The sequence below is a fragment of the Pipistrellus hanaki genome (genome assembly GCF_964339955.1).
Source record: "Pipistrellus hanaki genome assembly, chromosome: 10".
Lineage (NCBI taxonomy): Eukaryota > Metazoa > Chordata > Mammalia > Chiroptera > Vespertilionidae > Pipistrellus > Pipistrellus hanaki.
This window is the reverse complement of record NC_140512.1, coordinates 67,370,916-67,392,968: the sequence shown is the minus strand read 5'-3', so window position 1 is coordinate 67,392,968 and position 22,053 is coordinate 67,370,916. Positions and strand designations below refer to the sequence as shown.

The 22,053-nt window shown below is 41.7% G+C and overlaps 1 protein-coding gene across 1 annotated transcript in view; it reads left to right on the top strand.

The window, feature by feature from the left end:
- Window positions 1–22,053, top strand: part of BLVRA (biliverdin reductase A) — a 45,585-nt gene that overhangs the window by 5,696 nt on the left and 17,836 nt on the right. The window contains exons 2-5 of the mRNA XM_084896240.1: window positions 4,429–4,460; window positions 7,684–7,805; window positions 10,454–10,573; window positions 18,883–18,980. Of these exons, the coding sequence (XP_084752366.1) occupies window positions 4,449–4,460; window positions 7,684–7,805; window positions 10,454–10,573; window positions 18,883–18,980 (352 nt within the window). The 5' untranslated portion in view covers window positions 4,429–4,448. The remainder of the gene's footprint in view (window positions 1–4,428; window positions 4,461–7,683; window positions 7,806–10,453; window positions 10,574–18,882; window positions 18,981–22,053) is intronic.

Genomic DNA, 22,053 nt, shown 5'->3' with positions numbered 1-22,053 from the left:
TCTATAATACATCAACTGTACTTTGTGTTCACCACCCAAAGCCAGGCCTCCTTCTGTCCCCATTCATCATCACCTCTTTACCATCTGCTACCTGGTTATTACCCTTTCCTTCTGGTAATCACCAAACTTGTCTGTGTTTGTGATTTTTTAATTTATTTAATATCTTTAGATGTTTCAATGTGACATGTTGTGTGTTGAGCAGGGAATTCTTTGTTGAATTATAGCTGTTCAATTTGTTGAAACTTTAAGGAGCGAGCCCATGGGGACCTCATATGCCACTATCCTTCTGACATCCAGTGGTGTCTTTTGTTTTTTTTAAACTTTTGGATAAACCACTGCAGACTGACCTGCCATTTGTCATGATGTAATAATTCAGGAAATTATTCAAGATGATTCTTCTTCTCCTCTTCACTTTCCCCTTCCACTTCCCCTTTCCCTTCTACATGTACTTCTACTTCTCCTTCTCTTTCCCCTTCTTCTTCCCTCCCCTTTCCCCTTGTTCTTCTTCCACTTCTTCTTTTTTTTTTTAAGAACAGGGTGCTCCTAGAGAGACATACCATATACTGCTAGATGGAAATAATTATTAATGAATCCTAATTTAATTCATAAATATAGGCACAGTTCCAGTGGATTAATTTTGGGACAACATGACAAAGATGTTCCAAAATTAATCTGGTGGTATGAGCAAGCAAAAATAGATAAGAATACTAAACAAGTTAATGAGAGAACTTCAACTGCCAGATATCAAAACATATTGTAAATCTACAATCATGTAAATAATATATTAGACTAGGTTGATGACACAGCAGAGGCAGTGAAAAAAGAATAATCATATTCATGAGAATTTATGAACTAGAGGTCCAGTGCGTGAAATAGAGCGTGACCCAGACCCACAACGTGGGTGTGACTCCAGAACCACTGTGCCACAAGACCAAGACCCACCACACCAAGAAACCCATCAATGCACCACCTGGAGACTGGTCGTTTGGTCGTTACAGTGTTATGGCCATTGGCCTTCTATAATATAGATCATTGGCAGATAAGGATGGAATAGTTGATAAATGATTTGGGAACAAGGCTATGTGGGGGAAAGTACAGTTAGAGTCTTATGCCATATACCAAAATACAATTTAGATTGGTTAAAAAATAAAAAAATAAATGTAAATAAGTAAAAAGTTAAAACCCTAAAAGCGAATAAAAATGTGCTATAAAATTTTATAAACATAATACCAAAAATCAGAAACTTAGAATCTTTTAGTTTTTGACCATTTACATATTAAAACTTTGAAATAAACAAACAAAACTAAATTTTCTTGTTATAAGTTTGAGTCTTAGATCTTTCAGAATATTTTAAAGTGTAGAATAAGACTCTCCCAGGGTTCTGTTCAAACTTAACAGGACTTGACAGAACAGTGGGAGGAAAGGGGAAAGAGGTGGGATGGGCAGGTAGCGTATTGAACAGTGGAGCAAGACCTCATCTGGCTTGGGCTTGCTGCCTCCTTTAATAGTTATAATAAGGGGAGTTGAAATATAATAGAAGGGAAAAGAACATGGAAAAGATTTGGCCAGGATACTGCATTTGAATGTGCTCCCAGGTAGTGGCCCTCTTATGGCTAATACATTAGAATTTATAGGTAGATTCTTTTTCACACATGTTTATCTCTCCAAATTGTTTTTTGTTTGTTTGTTTTCTTTTGTTTTGCTTTTCCCAAATTCTGTTGGAAAGCAGTTTCTAAGTAATGCTTTGTAGGATATATTTCATTGGAAAGCTTTCCTGAAAGTTCTCATTAGAAAGAGAAGGCAAGCAGGAGTAATGTTTCTCAAAGAAAAAGAACACGAAGAAATTTAATGATTTCCTCCTTAATGTGTTTTTTGTTTTGTTTTGGTTTTTGTTTTGGTGCTAGAGACAGAAATAGGCAGCAGTGGAATTGTTAGGTCAGAGGTTGTGTGTATTTGGACTTTTAATAGATGTTGCTAAACTGCCCTCAGTAGAGATGGTACCCACCTCTGGGCCCCCAATAATGTCAGAGAATGTATTTCTCTCCCCACTTTGACTAGCACACTGTGACACATTTTGGTATCTTTCAGTCTGATAGTGCGTCTTCGTGAAGCAATAATTTGCATTCAGTTATCATGACTAAGGCTGAGCATTGTTCAACCTGTTTAAGAGTCACCTGAATTTCCTATTCCGGGAATACGAGAACATTTATAGACGAAATAGACCTTTAAGGTGAAGTTCAGCTGCTCAGCCTACAAATGAGGAAGCTTTTGGCCATGGTCAGCTCGGTAGTCTTTGACTGAAGCAGAACCAAACACACCAGGGCTCCTAGTTATTATAAAAGCTCTTCGGTGACAGTAAGGATTTGTAATGGTCTCTGTGGCTGTCTGGGATTTGTTTCTAGAATTAGAAAGTCTGGAAATTACAGTGCAATGTCACAATGCCTTGACTGTAGAGACAAGTGTTTTTAGCCACCCTGAAATTCAGGCACCTCATCTGTAAAATGGAATTAATACTAGGTGTTTTTTTTTTTTTTTTTTCAAGATCTCAAGGATTAGGGTCAATATATATAAAGTAGCTGACACAAGTAGACTCACCACTATTATCACCTTCCTCATATTTGTGCTTTTTTTGTTTGTTTAAATTAACACAGAACAGTTTTTATGTTTTTATTTTTATTGATTTTGGAGAGAGGAAGGGGAAGGGATAGAGAGTTAGAAACATTGATCCTACTGGGAATTGAGCCCACAACAGAACCAGTTTGACCAGAACCAGTTTGGCTCAGTGGATAAAGCTCTGGCCCACAGATCACCCCCAACTGCCCTCCCCTGCAGGCCTGGTCCTCCCTAACTGCCCTTCTCTGCAGGCCTGGTTGCCCTTAACTTCCCTCCCCTGCAGGGCTGGTTGCCCCTAACTGCCCTCCCCTGCTGGCCTGATTGCCCACAACTGCCAGCCATCTTGTGACAGCCATATTTGATCACATGGGGGCATTTTGTGCAAGGGCGTAAGGGTCAATTTTCATATTACCTCTTTATTATAGAGGATAAGTCCTCTGGAACTCAGCTAGGAGAGGAAAATGTATGTATTTCTTATTGCCTTGCTTGTCCCCATAAAATATCCTATCTAACAAAGAGGTAATATGCTAATTGACCATCACTCCATCACAAAGATGGCTGCACCCATAGCTGAGGCCAAGTTCCCATAAGGAGCCTTAACAAGCAATCATCAGGGACCTGAGGCTATGCCCTCCCCACCCTTACTGGGCCTGACAGGTGACCTTAGGCTGAGTCTCCCACTCGGCAGGGTTTGACAGGGCACCTTAGGCCGTACCTCCACCCTGGTATCATGCTGGGGGACCTCAGGATGCACCCCCTGCCCCAGTGCCAGGTCAGGGGGCCTGAGGCCACGCCCACCCACCTGGCAGGGCTTGATGGGGGACCTTAAGGTGTGCTTCCCATCCTCATGTTGGGCTAGGGGATCCCAGGCTTCTCCCCCAACCCCAGTGCCAGGCCAGGGGGCTCAGACCACAGCCCCCCCCTGGCAGGGCTTGACAGAGGACCTGAAGCTGTGCCCCCCACCCAGCAGGGCTTGACAGGGGATCTCAGGCCATGTTACCCACCTGGCAGGGCTTGATGGAGGACCTCAAGGCACACCCCCTGGCCTGGTCTGGGCTGGGGGACCTCAGGCCACACCCCTGTCCTGGCACCAGGCCATGGGACCTGAGGCTATGCCCCCTTCCCAGCAGGGTTTGACAAGGGTGGGACTGCCAGGTTTGGATCTGGCCCAATTGCAGTGGGGGGCGGGGGGGAATGGCCAGGTCTGGGTCTCATGCAATTTTGACGTGCATGTGGGTGGGTGGGGACTTGACTCTGGGTCCCGTGGTGTGCCACAGACTCTTACAGGAGGAAGTTTTTCATATATATTTTACTAATTTTCTTTCATCTCTGACACTTCTATTATAAAGAAAGGACAAATAGCAATATTAAATTATTTCCTTTAATCAATCCCCTTTTAATATGCACGAATTTTGTGCACCGGGTCACTAGTGGTTATATACAAAGCTATCCTCTCTGAGCACCAGCTTTTGGAAGTGCATCATCCGTTCAAATACACAGAAATGTGATATTCACAGCTATATTCCAGTGTAGGGGATAGACTTTGGGGACTGGAAATGGTCTTTTTTATAGAAACATCACTGGCATGATCTCCCAGGGAAGTTAGCCACGACCAGCCTCAGAATCATACACTGGTCTAGGAACCCGTGCTGGAGGGCACAAGGTAGTAAAGGCATTTGGGGAGTATGTGGTCAACCGGACAGGAAATAGGAGAGAAGAAAGCAGGATTGGCCAAGTGGAGCATCTGCATGGAGTTTGGGGCAGGTGCTTCCAGGTTTATGAACCTCTATATTTTTTGTTTGTTTGTTTTCACAGCCACTGAAGAAGAGACCAAGATGAATGCAGAGGTGAGTTCTTTAAAATTGCCAGTTTAAAGCATGCTTTTCTTGCAGTGGGTTCCTCATTTTTCCTTCACAAAGTGTCTTCTCTCCTTACAGAGTTTTCAGAAACATCAGCACAAACTTGAAAACATTTCCTCTCTAACATGGCTCTGGGTGTTATGGGAATAATTAGGCCCTCCTGCATTCTATTTTTTTTTAAATTTATTTTTAGAGATAGGAAGGGGGGAGAGCAAGAGAATGAAACATTGATGTTAGAGAGAAACCTCAATCTGTTGCCTCCTACATGCATCCTGACTAAGAATAGAATTCACAGCCTGAATATGTGCCTGGATATCAAACCCGCCACTTTTTGGTATAAGGAATGGCACTTCAATCAACTGGATGCTTTGAGTCTTTTAAGGACTCTGACTAATTCATCTAAATTGTTGAATTTCCAGCTATAAAGGTATTAATAATAGTTTCATATTACTCGTTCAATATTTGTTGATTCTTGGTAGTGTCCTTTTCCTCACCAAAGGGTCAAGTGTTCAATTCTATGGTCAAGGGCACCTACCTGGGTTTCAGGTTCAATCCTGGTCCCTATCAGGGTACATACAGGAGGCAACCAGTCAATGTGTCAACGTGTCTCACATCAATGTCTCTCAGTTGGTTGAACGGACAACTGGATGACCAGACACTCAGCATATTAGGCTTTTATTATATAGGATTTGGATTACCCATGTAAGTGCAATCATATAGAATTTGTCTTTCTCTGACTTGTTTCACTTAGCATAATACCCTCTAAGTCCATTAATGCTGTTGCAAATAAGATTTCATTCTATCAGTACTCCATCATGTATATGTACCTCAACTTTTTTATTCACTCATCTATTGATAGACACATGGGTTGCTTTCATATCATGACTATTGCAAATAATGCTTCGATGAAAATGGGGTTTCATATATTCTTTTGAATTAGTGTTTTGGGTTTCTTTTGATATATACCCAGAAGTGGAATTACCATGTCATAATGCAATTCCATTTTGAATTTTTTGAGGAATTGCTACATGGTTTTACATAGTGGTTGCACCAGTCTGCATTCGCACCAATAGTGCAATAGGGTTTTCTTTTCTCCATATCGCCCCCCAACACTTGTTGCTTATTAATTTATTGATGACAGCCCTACTGACAGGTATGAGATGGTATCTCATTGTGGTATTGATTTAAATTTCTCTGACAATTAGTGATGTTGAACATATTTTCATATGCCTGTTGGCTAGCAGTATGTTCTCTTTGGAGAAGTGTCTATTCAGGTTTCCATTTTTCAATTGGATTGTTTATTGTTGTTTTTTTGGTGTTCTGTTGTATCAGTTCTTTACATTTTTTGATACTAACTCCTTGATGGAGTTGTTGTTTGCAACTATCTTCTTCCATTTGGTTGATTGACTTTTTGTTTTTTGAGCAGCTCCATTTGCTGTGCAGAAGCTTGTTAGTTTAATATAATCCCATTCATTTATTTTTGCTTTACTTTCTCTTGGGTCAAATTCATAACATTCTTTTTAAGACCAAGGTCCATACGTTTAGTACTATGTTTTCTTCTATGGAATTTATTTTTTCAGGTCTTAAATTTAAGTCTTTGATCCATTTTGAGTTAATTTTGTAAATGGGAACAAATAGTATTCTAGTTTCATTCTTTGCATGTTACTTTCCAATTTTTTTTAGCACCACATATTGAACAGGCTTTTTCTTTCCCAATGTATTGTTTTTGGCTCCTTTGTCAAAAGTTATTTGCCCATATGTATGTTAGTTTATTTCTAGGCTCTCAATTCTGTTCCCTTGTTCTGTGTGTCTGTTTTCTTGCCAATACTATGCTGTTTTGATTATTGTCACTCCGTAGTATAATTTGAAGTCAAGGAATTTGATACATCTAGTTTTGCTCTTTTCTCAGGATTGTTTGTCTATTTGGGGTCTTTTGTAGTTCTATACAAATCTGATAATTTTTTTATCTGCTCCTTTTAAAAATGCCACTAGGTTTTTATGAAGATTGTATTAGCTTTGTATATTGCATTGCGGAATGAAAGGTTAAAGTCAGTGGTGTGGAGGCAAGCCTAAATAGCCATCTCAGACAGTGATTAAAGAAAATTTAAATTTATTTAAATAAGAAGGAAATGGGGGATGGAGATATCCAAAGGGATGGGTTACACAGTACTGAGCCAAAGGGTGGCAGCAAAAATATTCTTAGGGCAGTGACACAAGGATGGGCATAGAAGAAGCAACAGGAGAGCCTAGGCTGGGCTGCTTTGGCTCACTGAGAAGTTAGAGAAAAGGGGGCCTTGGAGACAGGTTCAGGGGGTTGCCATGGGATGAGCTGCTGCCACCCATTGCTCCCTGGTTGCAAGTCTCATGGGGTCTCTTAGAGTTTAGGGGACACGTGCCTGTGGGGGGGGGGAGCAGAAGGAGAAGGAAATGACATTGGTGGGCTCCTTGGAGGGAGAGCAGGCACTGGTCCTTTGTCCGAAAAACGTATTTATCTCTTTCTTACAGGTGGAAATCTTAGGGAAGGTCTCAGGGGTGGGTCGTAATAGACTATTCATCACGTTTCCAGGTGTGTTCTTTCAGGGTCCTGGTCTCCTCTAGTTGGTTGGTGCCAGGGCATAGGGTCATTTGTTTAATTTTTCTTTATTTCCATTGCCCTAGGAGATATATTGGCAAAAATATTGCTATGAGAGATGTCTGAGATTTTACTACCTATGTTTTCTTCTAGGATTTTTATGGTTTCCTGACTTATATCCATTTCGAGTTTATTCTTGTATATGGTATATATTGGTGGTATAGTTTCGTTTTCTTGCATGCACCTGTTCAAATTTCCCAATGTTATTTATTGAAGAGACTGTGTTTACTTCATTGTATGCTCTTAGCTTCTTTATCAAATATTAATTGTCCAAAGCGGCATAGGTATATTTCTGGGCTCTCTGTTCTCTCCATTGACCTATATACTTGTGCTTATACCAATACCAGGCTGTTTTGATTACAGAGTTTTGTAGTGTAGGTTAATATTAGTTCTTTTGGTTTCACCAACTTCTGTTTTTTTCTCAAGATTGTTGCAGCCCTTTGGGGATAATCCATACACATTTTTTTTTTTTTTGGAATATTTGACCTAGACCTGTGAACTATGCCATTGGTAGTTTAATAGGAATTGCGTTGAACTCTGGACTGTTTTCTAACCCCACCTTGGTTTCCTGTGTTTTAGCCTGAGAAGAAGTTTGGCGTGGTGGTGGTGGGCGTTGGCAGAGCAGGCTCTGTGCGGATGCGAGACTTGCGGAGTCCACATGCCTCCTCAGCATTCCTGAGCCTGATTGGCTTCGTGTCCAGGTGGCTCACACTTCTTTGCACCTTGTAATCCGTGGGGAGCCCAGTGGGATGGAGAAGGCCTTGGGACACACTAGATTCTCCTGACCCAGGAGAGAAAATCAGCTCCACAGTTATTCCAGAAAACTTTGCTCAGCGTTAGTCCCACAAGATCTCAAGTTCAGATAGGTCTGGAACTGAAGCATGCTGGGATGAGCAGTGAACCAGCCTCGAAGGGACTACAAAGGTAAAGGAGGGGAGATGAGCACAGGACCTGGAGTCACCCATCGGGCACAGGGAACACAAGGAGGGCTGGCCTGAAAGAAGGCTTTAGGTTGCAGCAGTTAATCATTACATCACTTACCCATGCAGTAGCTCCGAGCTTTATGAGCCTTACCGACCATTTGACATAGATACCGTTATCATTACCAACCCCATCTTAAAGAAACAGCCACCTTTCAAAAGGTTGGGTCATTTGCCTGAGGTCACACAGCTGGAAAGTTTAAGAACTGGGTTTGAATGTAGGTCTATTTGATTCCAAGACCCATCTTTAAATACCATGTGTTCTTTTTTCCTTTGATAATTTTGAGTCCCACTTTTTGGGGGGCTTCATTTCTGTCCTGTAACCAAACAAAATCAAACTTATCACCATTTGTATTATTTATTGCCCCATGTTCAGCTCTTTTCTCCATACCTCACTACTTCTCACACATATACTGCTCACCAAGCTAATGCTATGTAATATCATTTATCAATATTGTGAACTAGCTGCAGGCATTGTGTTGGCTGAGTAAATGTGATGGTGAGTAAGGTAGGCATGTCTACTTTCTAGTGGTTTAGAGAAATCAAGTAAATATGTTTAGAAAGCATAATTAATTATTTGATAGTCCATGCAGATTCTTTTATTTGTTTGTTTATTTAAATATATATTTTTATTGATTTTAGACAGGAAGGGAAGGGGGAGAGAGAGATAGAAACATCAGTGAGGAGAGACAATCACTGATTGGCTGCCTCCTGCATACTCCCTACTGGGGATCGAGCCTGAAACTTGGGCATGTGCCTTTGGCTGGAATCGAACCCAGGACCCTTCAGTCCATAGGCCGATGCTCTATCCCCTAAGCCAAACCAGCTAGGGCCATGTACATTCTTTTAATATTTTAATTTATGGTGCTTACTTTCTTCCAGTTTGCCTGTCTCAAAATTTGGCTATTCCTTTAAATATTTAAAGTGGACTCTGGGTCACTAGGGTGACTCCGAAGCGCTGGGAATGTGCCCATGGTCAAGCCTCCGCTCCCAGTAAGACTCTAAGGGAGCTGCATACAAATCTTTAGCCATACTGTAACTCCCACTGCGCCCCTGTTGGAAGCGCTCATTGAGCATGAGGACTGGAAGCTTCTCCTTTTAGCTTAAGCCCCAGTCCCTCTGCCAACCGGCTGCCATGGCTGAGGCAGTGGGAATTCCTAAAGTATCCTGGCTGTGTGGGAAGATGGCCAGCTCAGACCCACTGCTTACTGCACCTTTGCCATTGTCACACTTTTCCCCTGCTCACATACCCTGTTCCTTACGGTCTATCTGCTAAGTCCTACCTTCTCCCCGGGAAGCCTTTTCTGAAACCCTAAACTTGGTGTTTCCTGCCCTCCTCGAGTCTCCCACATGTACTCCAGCACGTTTCTCATGTTGGTCTTGTGTTGTTGTTATTGATGTGTGTGAGTGTGACTCCCTCTCTCTACAAGACTGTGAGCTCAATAGAAGCTGAGGACTTTTAGTTTATTCTTTATGATCCTCCCCATGGTGGCTAGCACAAAGTAGACAAAGAATAAATATTGGTCAAATTGAGCAGTGGAGATTGGGTAGCCCCCATAGGACAAAACCTACCATAATCTCTTCTGGCAGCCAAAACTTGCCCAAATGCCCTCTGCCTGCTGCAGCTTAAGTGGAGCTCTGCGATGGATGGGAGCCTTCTGCTGGCCGCCCCCTCTCCTCTTACATCCGTCATCAGAGGACTGCTCTATTGCTCCAGCCTCTGCACGAGGGTATCGTGCAGAATGCCGTGGTCCTCAGGTCTTCTAAGTAAGGAGTTTCTTCTTACTCTGTAAGAGTCAAAAGGCTTAGGGTTCCTGTCCTGCTTCTGCTACCCATTAGCCATGGCAGCTACCGCCCCTCTGGGCTTTGTCAGCTTAGACAAAGGAGGCAGTGACACCTGCCTTCCACTGGCCATCACAAGGCCACTGATGGTTGTGAAGGAGCTTGAAGTCACGCAGCAATGTGCACCTCTAAGGTGTTAGTATATTGGATTTGGGTTAGGTTTCGTAGCCATAGTGATTGGCCAGGTACTTGGAGCTGGCAGTGACTGTAGGGATTATTCTTCTTGAGGAAAAAGACCAATTCTTTTTTATTTTAGATATTAAGTGATTCAAAGACATCCACATCACACTGGTTGTTAGCAGTAGTATCAGCACTCAATGCCTGGTCCCCTGACTTCAAACCTGAGGCTGTTTTCACTCCATCAAGGAAAATGCCCTGAAGTGGTGGTGGGAGGAGGGGAGTTAATTTTTTCACTTCCTAAAAATGATCATCAAGACATTTTTGGGAGGAGGGAGAAAGATGATGCTCATTTATTCTAAGTCGATGTCTGTCTACTTTTAAGTTCCATTCCTGTTACTTTCAAACAGACGCGAGCTCAAGTGCATTGAGGAAGTCCAGCAGATTTCTTTGGAAGACGCCCTTTCTAGCCAAGAGGTTGACGTTGCTTATATCTGCAGTGAGAACACCAGCCATGAGGACTACATCAGGTGGGTTTCAGTGCAGGCAGCCCTTGCCTTGCACGGTAGTGCAGGACTATCAAAGTGACTGGGCAAGCTGAAGTCTCACCAATGGGTCTTAAAAGTCAATGGGGAAAATTACAATGGATCCATCACCTTTAAAAATTGTTTTTTTGGGGATGAGTTGGGTGAAGGAGAGCAAAGAGAGGAAAATGGAGGATATTTGTAATAATATCAACAATGAAAAGATGGTCAAAACTTTCCTATTGGTTATAAATGTATAAGGAAATGAAAAATATAGTAAAGTTAATACTTCTTTAGAATACTATAATTTAAAACATTAGAAATATTGAGAATGAAAGTGTTATGTTTCTTTGTAAAAAATTTATTGAGAGGAGTTTGAACAGTGTTTGCCTTTTTCTCATCATATAACTTAGGATATAGAGCCAGCATCTTTTCTGTGCCTTGGTGAATGTCATCGTTTTTTCTAAATTTGGATAAGCTTCTAACATTTTATCCTTTGCACTTTCAACATGTGAAATATCTCTGAGAGCTCCTTTACTATGAAGTGGTTCTGCCATGAGATAAGTAAGGAAATAGTGGTGGCTTCAGAGCGGGGAGGTGACTGTTTATAAAGCAAGAGAAGCGAGGTGTCCCCTGCCCCACCTTTGAGTGAAAAGCCTAGAACAGTGTTCTCATCCTGTGGGTCATGACCCCTTTGGTGGTCGAACGACCCTTTCACAGGGGTTGCCTAAGACATCCTCATATCAGATATTTACATTACGATTCATAACAGTAGCAAAATCACCTCCCCGCTCTGTTGCCACCACTATTTCCTTATTTATCTCATGGCAGAACCACTTCATAGTAAAGGAGCTCTCAGAGATATTTCACATGTTGAAAGTGCAAAGGATAAAATTAAGTAGCAACAAAAGTAATTTTATGGTTGGGGTCACCACAACATGAGGAACTGTATTAAAGGGGTGGGGCATTAGGAAGGTTGAGAACCACTGGCCTAGAAGCCTTCAGGCATTCGGTGGAATTGAGCCTGGAAGGTGGAGCCCAGGTAGGACGTAGCCAGCTGTCTCCCTGCCTCTCAGCTTCCCTTCCAGGTCCTTACTTTGAACTGCATCTGCTGCTCCCAGGAGCAGGGTGCTCCCTCTTTATCAGCCGATTGTTGTGTGGACAGAGTGTGATTAGGAAAACCTTTCTTTGGTTTTTCTTAACCTTTTTTGGTACCAGAGTTGTGTTTTCTTTAAAAAAAAAAAAAAAGTGACCATTTAATTATATGCTTATACAGTTGACCTTTGAACAACACAGGTTTATAATGCACAAGTCCACTGACATGTAGATATTTTTCAATAAATACATTTAAAAAAATTTTTGGAGATTTGAGATAATTTGAAAAAAATTGTAGACAAGCCATGTAGCCTAGAAAATATCAAAAACTTTAATAAAAAGTTAGGTATGTCATGAATGCATAAAATACATATAGATGGTAGTCTAGTTTATCACTTATTACCATTACATATATACACATCCTATATAATAAAGAGCTAACATGCTAATTAGACCATACAGCAGAACGACTGTCCAGACGATGTTCCGGAGGAAGCCGAGGCTACGAGGGGCTGTGAGGGCCAAGCCCCTTGCATGAATTTCATGCATCAGACCTCTAGTCTCTTATAAAAAACCAAAATTTATCCATACTTACTCACACAAGCACAACTAAATGGTACCATTCACAGTTGAGAGAAATGTAGACAAATGTAAAGATGAAGTACTAAATCATAACTGTATAAAATTAACTGTGGAATGTGTGGGAGGGAGGGGGGGGGGGCAATAAAAAAAATAAAAAAATAAAAAAAAAAAAAAAATAAAAAAAAAATAAAAAAATCAAGAAAATATGTAAAAAATAAATAAATAAATAAATAAATAAATTAAAAAAAAAAAAAATTAACTGTGGAACATACTAGATTACTATAATAATTTTGTAGCCACTTCCTATTGTTTTTACCATGTGCTCAAGTATTTCACGTATCCACTTAGAATGCCACATGACACTGATCATCTCATGCTGAGCTACTCGTCTCTCTGGCAAATCGCCTGTCACAGTGAAAAGTGATGCGTTGCCGTTTTGGTGTATGTTTCGTTGTTTTTGGTATGATTCTGCAAACCTTGAATGAGACCATGGGACCCATAGGAAATGCCACTGGTGATGCTGGAGGGCTCCCAAGAAGCTGAGGAAAGACATGGCATTGCAGGACAAAGTTGAATTGCTTGGTGTGTACCTCAGATGGAAGTCTGCAGCTGCAGTTGCCTGTCATGTCAAGATAAATGAGTCCGGCATAAAGAAAACGTGTGTTTTGAGAAAAGAGAACCGTGACGCTATTGCAGCAGACACAAAAACCTTGCACTTTTTTTCTGAAATACCATTTTACCTTGAATTGAAGGGACAGGATTCTTATAAGAAAGGACAGGACCAACTGGGACTTTGGCCAACAGATCAAGACAAGAGCCCCTTCTGTGAGGCTTGCAGCAGCGGTGCCCTGGGAGGGAGGGAGGGAGCTGCACTCCTCCCCTTAACTCTGTATGCATGCCTGATAGAGCTTGGACCGGAGCCTCTGAGAGGGAAGCTCTCCAAATATCCCAGCTGTGAAATGAGCTACTTCCCTTCCTCACCCCATGAAACCCCGTCCAGCAGGACAGGGCCAGTGGGACTTGGAGGAGCAGACCAAGGCAGTTCTTTGCTGTAGGTGTGTCGGGTGTGAACTCTTCAGCCAGCCACTTGACCCTTCTTGGTGAGGGAAATTGGAAAAACAGGCGTTTTTGTCTGTTTTTACAGACATGTCCCCTTTGCCTGTCTGTACAGGCAGGCAAAGGGGACATGATTCATTCCACACCAAAGCAGCCATCACAGGCTGGTCAGTGACAGCTGATTCACATGCTCAGACAAGTCCAAACAAAGAAGGCACTTTTCCAAACAGTAACATCAGCATTTTGCTACAGAAAGGCGCGCTGCTCAGTGTGGCTCAGTGTGAGGCCTGCAGCGACCTTGCAGCTACTTAAAGAATCTGACCTGAGCTCCCCCGATTAGCTCATGGTTAAAGCAGCCTTAAATCATCCAGTGTTTACTTAACCAGGGCCCTCAGGATGGGAGTGAGCTGAATGCCTCCCCCTAGCTCCACAGCAGGCCACCGAAGCCCCTGGGGGGTGTCTTCAAAGGGGTTGTGCTGGAGGTCCCACATCTTAGCAGTGCCTCCTTCCCCCGTGGGACTGAGCTCAGCAGGACGGTGTTTGTAGAATTAAGGCAGCTTGAAGGTAGTACAGGTCCACAGAAAGGGAGTGAGCTGCTGAGCTCCCCTTAGCTCTGCAGCCATGCCACCAGAGACCCTGGCAAGGGAGTCTTCTGTTGGGGTGGTGCCTGTCCAGCCTGCAGAAGGGGGGGAAGTTTGGCCCCTGTTCCAAAGTTGCACAGTTAAATGACCACCTGAGAGTCGGCCTATAGATTCTCCAGAAAAACGAGTGCTCCTCAGGTTCCTGTTGGGTGCAACTAACGGTTCCTTCTGCCAGGCTCGAGCTTGGCAGGGTGGTGTCACCAGTATTTGGAGGATGGGGTTAGTGCACCTCTGCTCCCCACGCAGCCCCTACCGCCCACACCTGGTGCTATAAGGAGTGTCCAAACGTGGAAGATGGCTCCTGAGGGCAATGTGGGATGCTGCCTCAGGACCAGGACCTCAGTGGTTAACCTTCCAGATATCTTTCCAGAGCCACACCAACTAGATCTCTTATGGCTTCCGTATGCCTGAGACTCCTTCCCTCCCAGAACCCGGGTTAGTGCCCGAGAGCCAGCTCCTGTGTTTTGGCCCTTTAGGAGAGCTCCCGGGGTTCTAGAAGACTCTCTTCTCTTCCCAGGAGACAGATTCCACACTGATTTTTTTTTTCTTTTTTTTTTAAAAAAATATTTCATTGATTTTTTACAGAGAGGAGGAGAGAGGGATAGAGAGCTAGAAACGTTGATGAGAGAGAAACATTGACCAGCTGCCTCTTGCACACCCCCTACTGGGGATGTGCCCGCAACCAAGGTACATGCCCTTGACCGGAATCGAACCTGGGACCTTTCAGTCCGCAGACCAACACTCTACCACTGAGCCAAACCGGTTTCGGCTCCACACTGATTTTTGCTGCCAGATGCTATGCAGGCTCTTCTTCCTTGTCTTGGTGTTATAGTTTGGGGGTCTTAGTATAGGATTGAGACCCCCCAAGTCCTCAGAAAGGACTTTTGCAGCTGCGCTATTCCTCTGACTACTCAGCTGGTGCCCCTGGGTGCAGATGACAGCCCTCTCCATGTATCTGTCCTTCTTGCCAGTCTCTGTGTAGCTTCTTCTATAAATTCTTGGATATATATAATTCTCCTGTTCAGCTCTCTTTCCGTTGGTCCTTCAGGTTGATTGCTCCACAATTTAGCTATAAATCTGGGTTGGCATTGTGTGTAGAGGTGTGTGTAGCTTCCACCTGTTCCCTGGGCATCTTGGCTCCTCTCCCGGCTTCCTTTTGCTCCACAACCTCTCCAGCCCAAGTTATTACCTGTTTTGTTGATAACAGGTGTGAGGTGCTATGTCATTGTAGATTTGACTTTCATTTCCCTAACAGCTAGTGGAGTTGAGCATCTTTTCATATATCTCTTTGCCATTTGTCTGTCTTCTTGGGAGAAAAGTCTGTTCAGGTCTTCTGCATGTATGTGTGTATATATATGTTTAAGATATTTCTCACTCTTCATGCCTTTATTTATTTTTATGTTTTCAATCTTTATTGTTGAGAGTATTACAGATGTCTCCCTTTTCCCCTCCATTGTCCCCCTCCGCCCCAGGCCTTCACCATCTTACTGTCTGTGTGTGTAGGTAAGACCTTTAGTTAACATCTTCCCATCCCTTCTCCCCTTCTAACCTAATAGGCTTGCATTTATAGCTTAATTTCTTCTTTTACCTGGCTTCATTGATAATTTATTCTTTGTCATTAGTTTTTAATAGTTTTAATACTATATGCCTTGAAGGTATTTTGGACTGAGGTAATTAGGTGTTCTGTTTGCTTCTTAAGTTTGAGGATCTAGCTCTTTTCATAGGTTTGGGAATTTCTTGTTAAGTCTTTGACTTGGCTCTCTGTTCCCTTCTCCCTTTCTTCTTCTAGTATGCTTATTATTGTTATACTAGTGGCCCAGTGCACAAAATTCATACACTCAGCTTGCAACCTTTCCAATCAGGGACCCCTTGGGAGATGTCTGACTGCCCTCTTGAAATCTGGGATGTTGGTTCCTAATTGCTCACCTGCCTGCATGCCTGATCGCCCCTAACTGCCCTCCCTTGCCAGCCTGATATTGCCCCCAACTGCCCTTCCCTGTGGCCTGATCTTGCTCCCAAATGCTCTCCTCTGCCAGCCTGGCTGCCCCCAACTGCCCTCCCCTGCTGGCCTGATCTTGCCCCCAGCTGCCTTCTCCTGTCGGTCTGATCACCCCTAACTGCCTCTGCTTTGGCCCCCACCACCATGACTTTGTCTGGAAGGAAGTCAGACATCTGGTCTAATTAGCATATTCCTGGTCAACCCGGTCTAATTAGCTTATTACCCTTTTATTAGTATATATTGCTCTTTCTGATGGAGTAAGATAGTTCTCCTACAGTTTTTTTCTTTCTTCTTTTTTTTTTCTTAAGTCTCTTTCTTCTCTCTGCATCATTTTTAGATTTCTACCTTTTATATCACTTATCTTTTCCTCCATTCGGTCTGCTCTACTTTTTATGCTTGTTTTTTGTTTTAAAGTTTTAATCTCTTTGGTAAAGTGCTCATTTTGTTCATTGATTTGTTTTCTGAGCTCATTAAACTGCCTATCTGTATTTTTTTTGCATCTCATTGAGGTTTTTCAGAAATGAAATATTGAGTTCTTTGCCCTTTAAATCGCATATTTCCATATTTTTCAGTTTGTTTCCTGGAAATTGTTCATTTTCTTTCCAAGCTGTCTTGTTACTTTGGTTATTGATGGCATTTGATGGATTTCTTCTCTGACTAGGCATCTGTGTATGAGTGGCCTTTGTCCAGTAGATTGATATGAAGAAGTCTTCCTATTATTTTCCAGTAGGTAGCACTAATTCACAAGTTTTTTAGGTCTCTTGCACTTCTCTGGCTTTTCAATCTCCATGTATGGTGGAGAATGGGATATGGGTGCCTCCCTTGTGATCCGATCATCCCAATCCCAGGCTACCAACCCTACAGGGGAATACAGTGGGCAGTGGGTCTCCAAATCCATGAAATCCCTGTGCTGTTTTTCACAGCTGGACACTGCCACCTGGGTAACTGCAGTGCATGAGGGTATGTTGTTCTGGGACAACGGTTCTCAACCTTTGGGTTGCGACCCCTTTGGGGGTGAAATAACCCTTTCACATGGGTCGCCTAAGACCATAGGAAATCACAGATATTTACATTATGATTCATAACAGTAGCAAAATTACAGTTATGAAGTAGCAACAAAAATAATTTTATGGTTGGGGGTCACCACAGCATGAGGAACTGTAGTAAAGGGCCATGGCATTAGGAAGGTGGAGAACCACTGTTCTGGGGTAACCTGTCTGCCTTTTAAGTTGCTTTGCCCCACTGGTAATGGCTACCTTGGACCTTTGTGGAGTCTCCTTTGTGCCCCTGATTCCAGGACCAGTCACAGAGCCCATCCTTTGCTCAGGCAAAAAGTGATTCTGTGGTACCAGTTCTTGGGTTTGCAGATAATGTGCTCTACAACCCAACCCCAAGGACAAAAGGAGGCAAGCTCTAGGGGTCTTCAAGATGGCCGTGCTCTGTGGTTTTGTTTCTCTGTCCGGATGCTGACAGCCATGTAACCATGGCTACACCTCTATGCTGTGTACCTGCTCAGGTATCTGGGCTCAGCCACAGCTCAGACTGCCCACTTCTGCAGCAATTCCCCCCAATTGTTTTTTTTTTTTCTCCCCCCAGCTGAAAGGAGTTTCAGCCACAACCCAATTTCTCCCCTTCCTGGACTGAGCCCCAATGTGAACTCCTCAGCTATAAGGCTGTGTCTGTGGCTCAGCTCAGCATCTTTTCCTCCCTGGTTTGCTCCCACTTGTCCACCTTTAAATGTCTCAATACATGACCTCTCAGGTGTATTTGTGCATTGAACAGGGAATCTTTGGTTAAATTATAGCTGTTCAAATAGTTTAAACTTCAAAGGGTCATCTCTCATGCCGCCATTCTTCTGATGTCATTCAACATTTTCTTTTCTCTAGCTTTTGCATTGTAAGAATACATAAAACATGCAAAATATGTGGTAATAAGCTATTTATATTGTTGATACAGCTTCCAGTCAAAGTTAGGCTAATAGTAGTTAAGTTTTGGGGGAGTCAAAGTTATATGCAGATTTTCAATTGTGTGTGAGATCTGTGCATTGTTCAAGGGTAAACTGTAAATGTTTATACTCTAGACCAGTGATAGGTGAACTGTGGCTTGTGAGTCACATGTGGCTCTTTGGCCCCTTAGTAAAGGCCAGCTTCGGAGTACCCTAATTAAGTTAATAACAATGTACCTACCTATATAGTTTAAGTTTAAAAAATTGGCTCTCGAAAGAAATTTCAATCGTTGTACTGTTGATATTTGGCTCTGTTGACTAATGAATTTGCTGACCACTGCCCTAGATTATCTAGCGAATAATGTCCAAATTTATGAGCAAAGCATTCTAAATGCTTCACAATCAGGCTCCCAGCTACTAGTATTACCTCATTTTCCTTTACTCCCTATAGCTCATGCTGAAATTCTTATCATGATCCAAATGAACAAAGCCCCACAAAATGCCCAAGCCCCTGCATATTCTGCATAAAATGAAATATGCTCATTCCATTGCACCTGAAAAATGTTTACTCATAATTCAAGAGTCGGTTCAGTTGTTGTTAGTGAAATCTTTTTAGACTGCCTCAGACAGAGCTAGCTGCTATGGGTTTTGTAGTTTTCATTTATAGCTCTCATGTGGTAACTGGCAATTTAGCTGTTAAACGTGTCTTTATTTCCTCTCCACAGTAACTGGTAAATAGAACCTGGTTGAATATGTGAGTGGTTGAATAAACAAATTTTTTAAATTATCACATAATCATAAAGGCATTCTCTTACAGCACAGTAGAAAATAATGTGAGGTACAATTCATCACCCTTATCTTTTGGTTTTGACTCACCTGTATGGCACATTTGCACACCTAGACTTTTGTCATTTATAACATTTTGTACTCTTTCATGCCAGGCATTTCAGGGCAGCTTATTTGAAGTGTATTCTCTCCATATCTCTTGTTTCCAAAGGCAGTTCCTTAAAGCTGGCAAGCATGTCCTTGTGGAATACCCTATGACGCTGTCTTGGTCAGCAGCTCAGGACCTGTGGGAGCTGGCTGAACAGAAAGGTGATGTATGTTCTATCTGTCTAGAGCACAGTCCCTCTTACTGAGTTACCATCACTCAGAATTCTCTGGTATCTTTATTCCTTTATAGTTTATCCCCATAACAGATATATTACTGATACAAAAGACTCCCCACACTCTCCACCTCACTACTCGAGGTGCATTAAAGGAATATGTTGAGGGCCAATAGGGTGGAAGGATAGGTGGGAATTTGTAAACTTTTTTTTTTTGGAGACTTGTCAGTTTCTTTTACTCTAGTTAAAAACATGCATTAGTTTCCACCTGTGGTAGTATCATATGATTTTAGTTTTATTCATATGATATTTATATTGCCAATGGAAAAAATGCCCAGATCAGAGTAATTATGTAATTGTTTTCTATTCACATTTTATAATTTTTCTTCTTCCTTAAGGGAATACTATTTATAATATTATATGCTAGACTTCTTGTTAATTACAAAAAAAATTGTCCCTTTGTAATGAAAAGCTCTGCTGTTCCCATCCTAACCAAATGACTGCTAATATGGATCATTCTGACATTGTGAGCCATTTAAATTAAACTTTCAGTTTGCAGGAAACATAGGGATCAAGGTGACACCAAATAGTAAAATCACACAAACTAGAATGTGGAATACTCTGCAAGATACCAGGCTAAGTTTTTTCAAGAAGATACGCCTGCGTGTAGTGAGTATCTTCCAAAGAGTACAAGACGAAAAGGAAGAAAAAAGAGTAACTTTACATAGGAGAAAATAGACAGAAACTGCCTAAGCCATGTGGTCATGATATAGTGATAAGTCATGTTAATGGCATGTACTTGATATCATTTGATGAGAAGTGATTACTTTTTTTCTAAAACACATTATCCCAGGCTAATTATAAGAAAAACTTTAGGAAAATCCCAGTTGAGGCTCATTCTGCAAAATACCTGACCAGTATTCTTAAACATGTCAAGGTCATTAAAAACAAGGAAAGCTAGCTCAACTGGTGTGGCTAAGTGGTTGAGTGTTAACCTGCGTGCCAGGAGATCATGGCTGAATTCCTGGTCAGAGCACATGCCCAAGTTGTGGTCTCAATCCCAGTTAGGAGCATGCAGGAGGCAGCTGATCAATGATTCTCTCTCATCATTTATATTTATATATCAATATCTCTCTCTTCCTCTCCATTCTTCTATGAAATCAGTGAAAATATTTTTTTTAAAAGTCCCATTTGTTTATTTTTCTCTTGTTTTTCTTACCCAAGAAGATATATTATAAAAAATATTTCTATGAGAAATGTCTAAGATTTTACTGCCTAGGTTTTCTTCTAGCAGTTTTTCAAGTCTAACATTTAAGTCTTTAATCTACTTTGAGTATATGCTTGTGTATTGTGTAAGAAGTTTTTCTAGTTTAATTTTGTTGTACATATCTGTCCAATTTTCTCAAAGACATTTATCCTTTGAATGCCAATTTGGGGACTGTTAAAAACAAGGAGAGCCAGAGAGTGCATTACTGCAGACAGCCAGTAGGGGGAGCAAGAGATTACAAATTCTTGAGAACAGGGACAAATCTCTTTAATTTGGAAATTATACATATAATCCCAGAGATGATATATTCCCAAGAAAATTTTGGTAATCCCTCCTCCCTGGATTTTTTTTTTTTGCCTGGCTGAGTGGTGAAACTCTCCTTTACAAAATAGTCTGTAAAGACTGGGAAATGTGCCTATTTTGTCCAATATTCAAAACTCAACAAATAATCACGAGGAAAACAAAGAGGAAAAGAGCCCAATGAAACATTTTCTGAAACTGACCCTAAGAAATGCAGACCTATGAATTATCTGAAAAAAGCATTAAAAATAACTGTAAAGGATTAAAAGTGACTCTTTTTAAAGTATTAAAAATGACTCTCTTGGTCAGCTAAGAGAGACCACAAACAAACAAAAATCAGGAAAACGGTACATGAGCAAAATGAAAATATATCAATAAAGAGATGTAAACTATAAAAAGTACCAAACAAATTCTGGAACCGAAGAGCCAACAAGAAGAGTTCAACAACAACCTTGATCAACCAAATGAAGAAAAAACCAAACTTGGATGAGTCGTTTGAAATTTGACCCATAAGGACAAAAAGAGAAAACAATGAAGAACAGTGAAGAAATCTTTAGGAATTTATGGGATACCATCAAGCAGATCAATATATGTCACAAAGGGAAAAGAGAGAAAAGGGCAGAGAGCTTATTTAACGAAATAATGGTTAAAAACTTGCAAAAATTTGACAAATGAAATGATATACAATTTCTAGAAACTTAGTGAACTTTAACTAGAATAAACCTTGAGTCTCACACCAAGACACATTATACACCTTCAAATGTCACAAATGAGGGCAGACTCTTGAAAAAAAAAAGCAAGAGAAATGTGACTCATTATATACAAGAAAGCTCCTTTAAGATTATCAGCAGAATTCTGAGCAAGAACGATGGTCAGATGTATTCAAAGCATTGAAAGAAAAGCACATGCCAAACAAGAATGCAGTATTGAGCAGAACTGTCCTTCAGAAATGAAAATAAAACTAAGACTTTCCCAGACAAGCAAAAGCTGAGTGAGTTAATCACCACTAGACCCACCTTAGAAGAATTGCTAAAGGAGGTTCCTTCAAATTAAAACAAAAGGATACTGGGCAGCAACAAAAAGGCATACAAAGTTTTAAAAAGAGCTCCCTGGTGAAGGTAAAGGTAAATACAAATAAAGAAACCTGTAAGGGAGAAAGACTGCAGAGGAATGGCAGCATGAGAAGTTGCCCTGGTCTTTCTTTTTGAAGTTCCAATAATTTGAACAGTGATAATTGAACAAAGAATCCCCTGCTAAATACAAACACATCTGAGAGATTTGTGCATTGAAACACCTGAAAGTGGGTGAGTGGGAGCAAGTGGGGAACGAGGCGGGGGCGGGAGGGAGGGAGAAGAGCAGAGACCTGTACCACAGATGCAGCCCTACGGGTCTTGAAAGACAGGAGAATCAGGTTGCCATCTGTATTTCCTGCAGCCCAGAGGAGCAAAGAGATACACTGAACGTTCCTGCCAGAGTGGTTGGCACTAAACCCAGC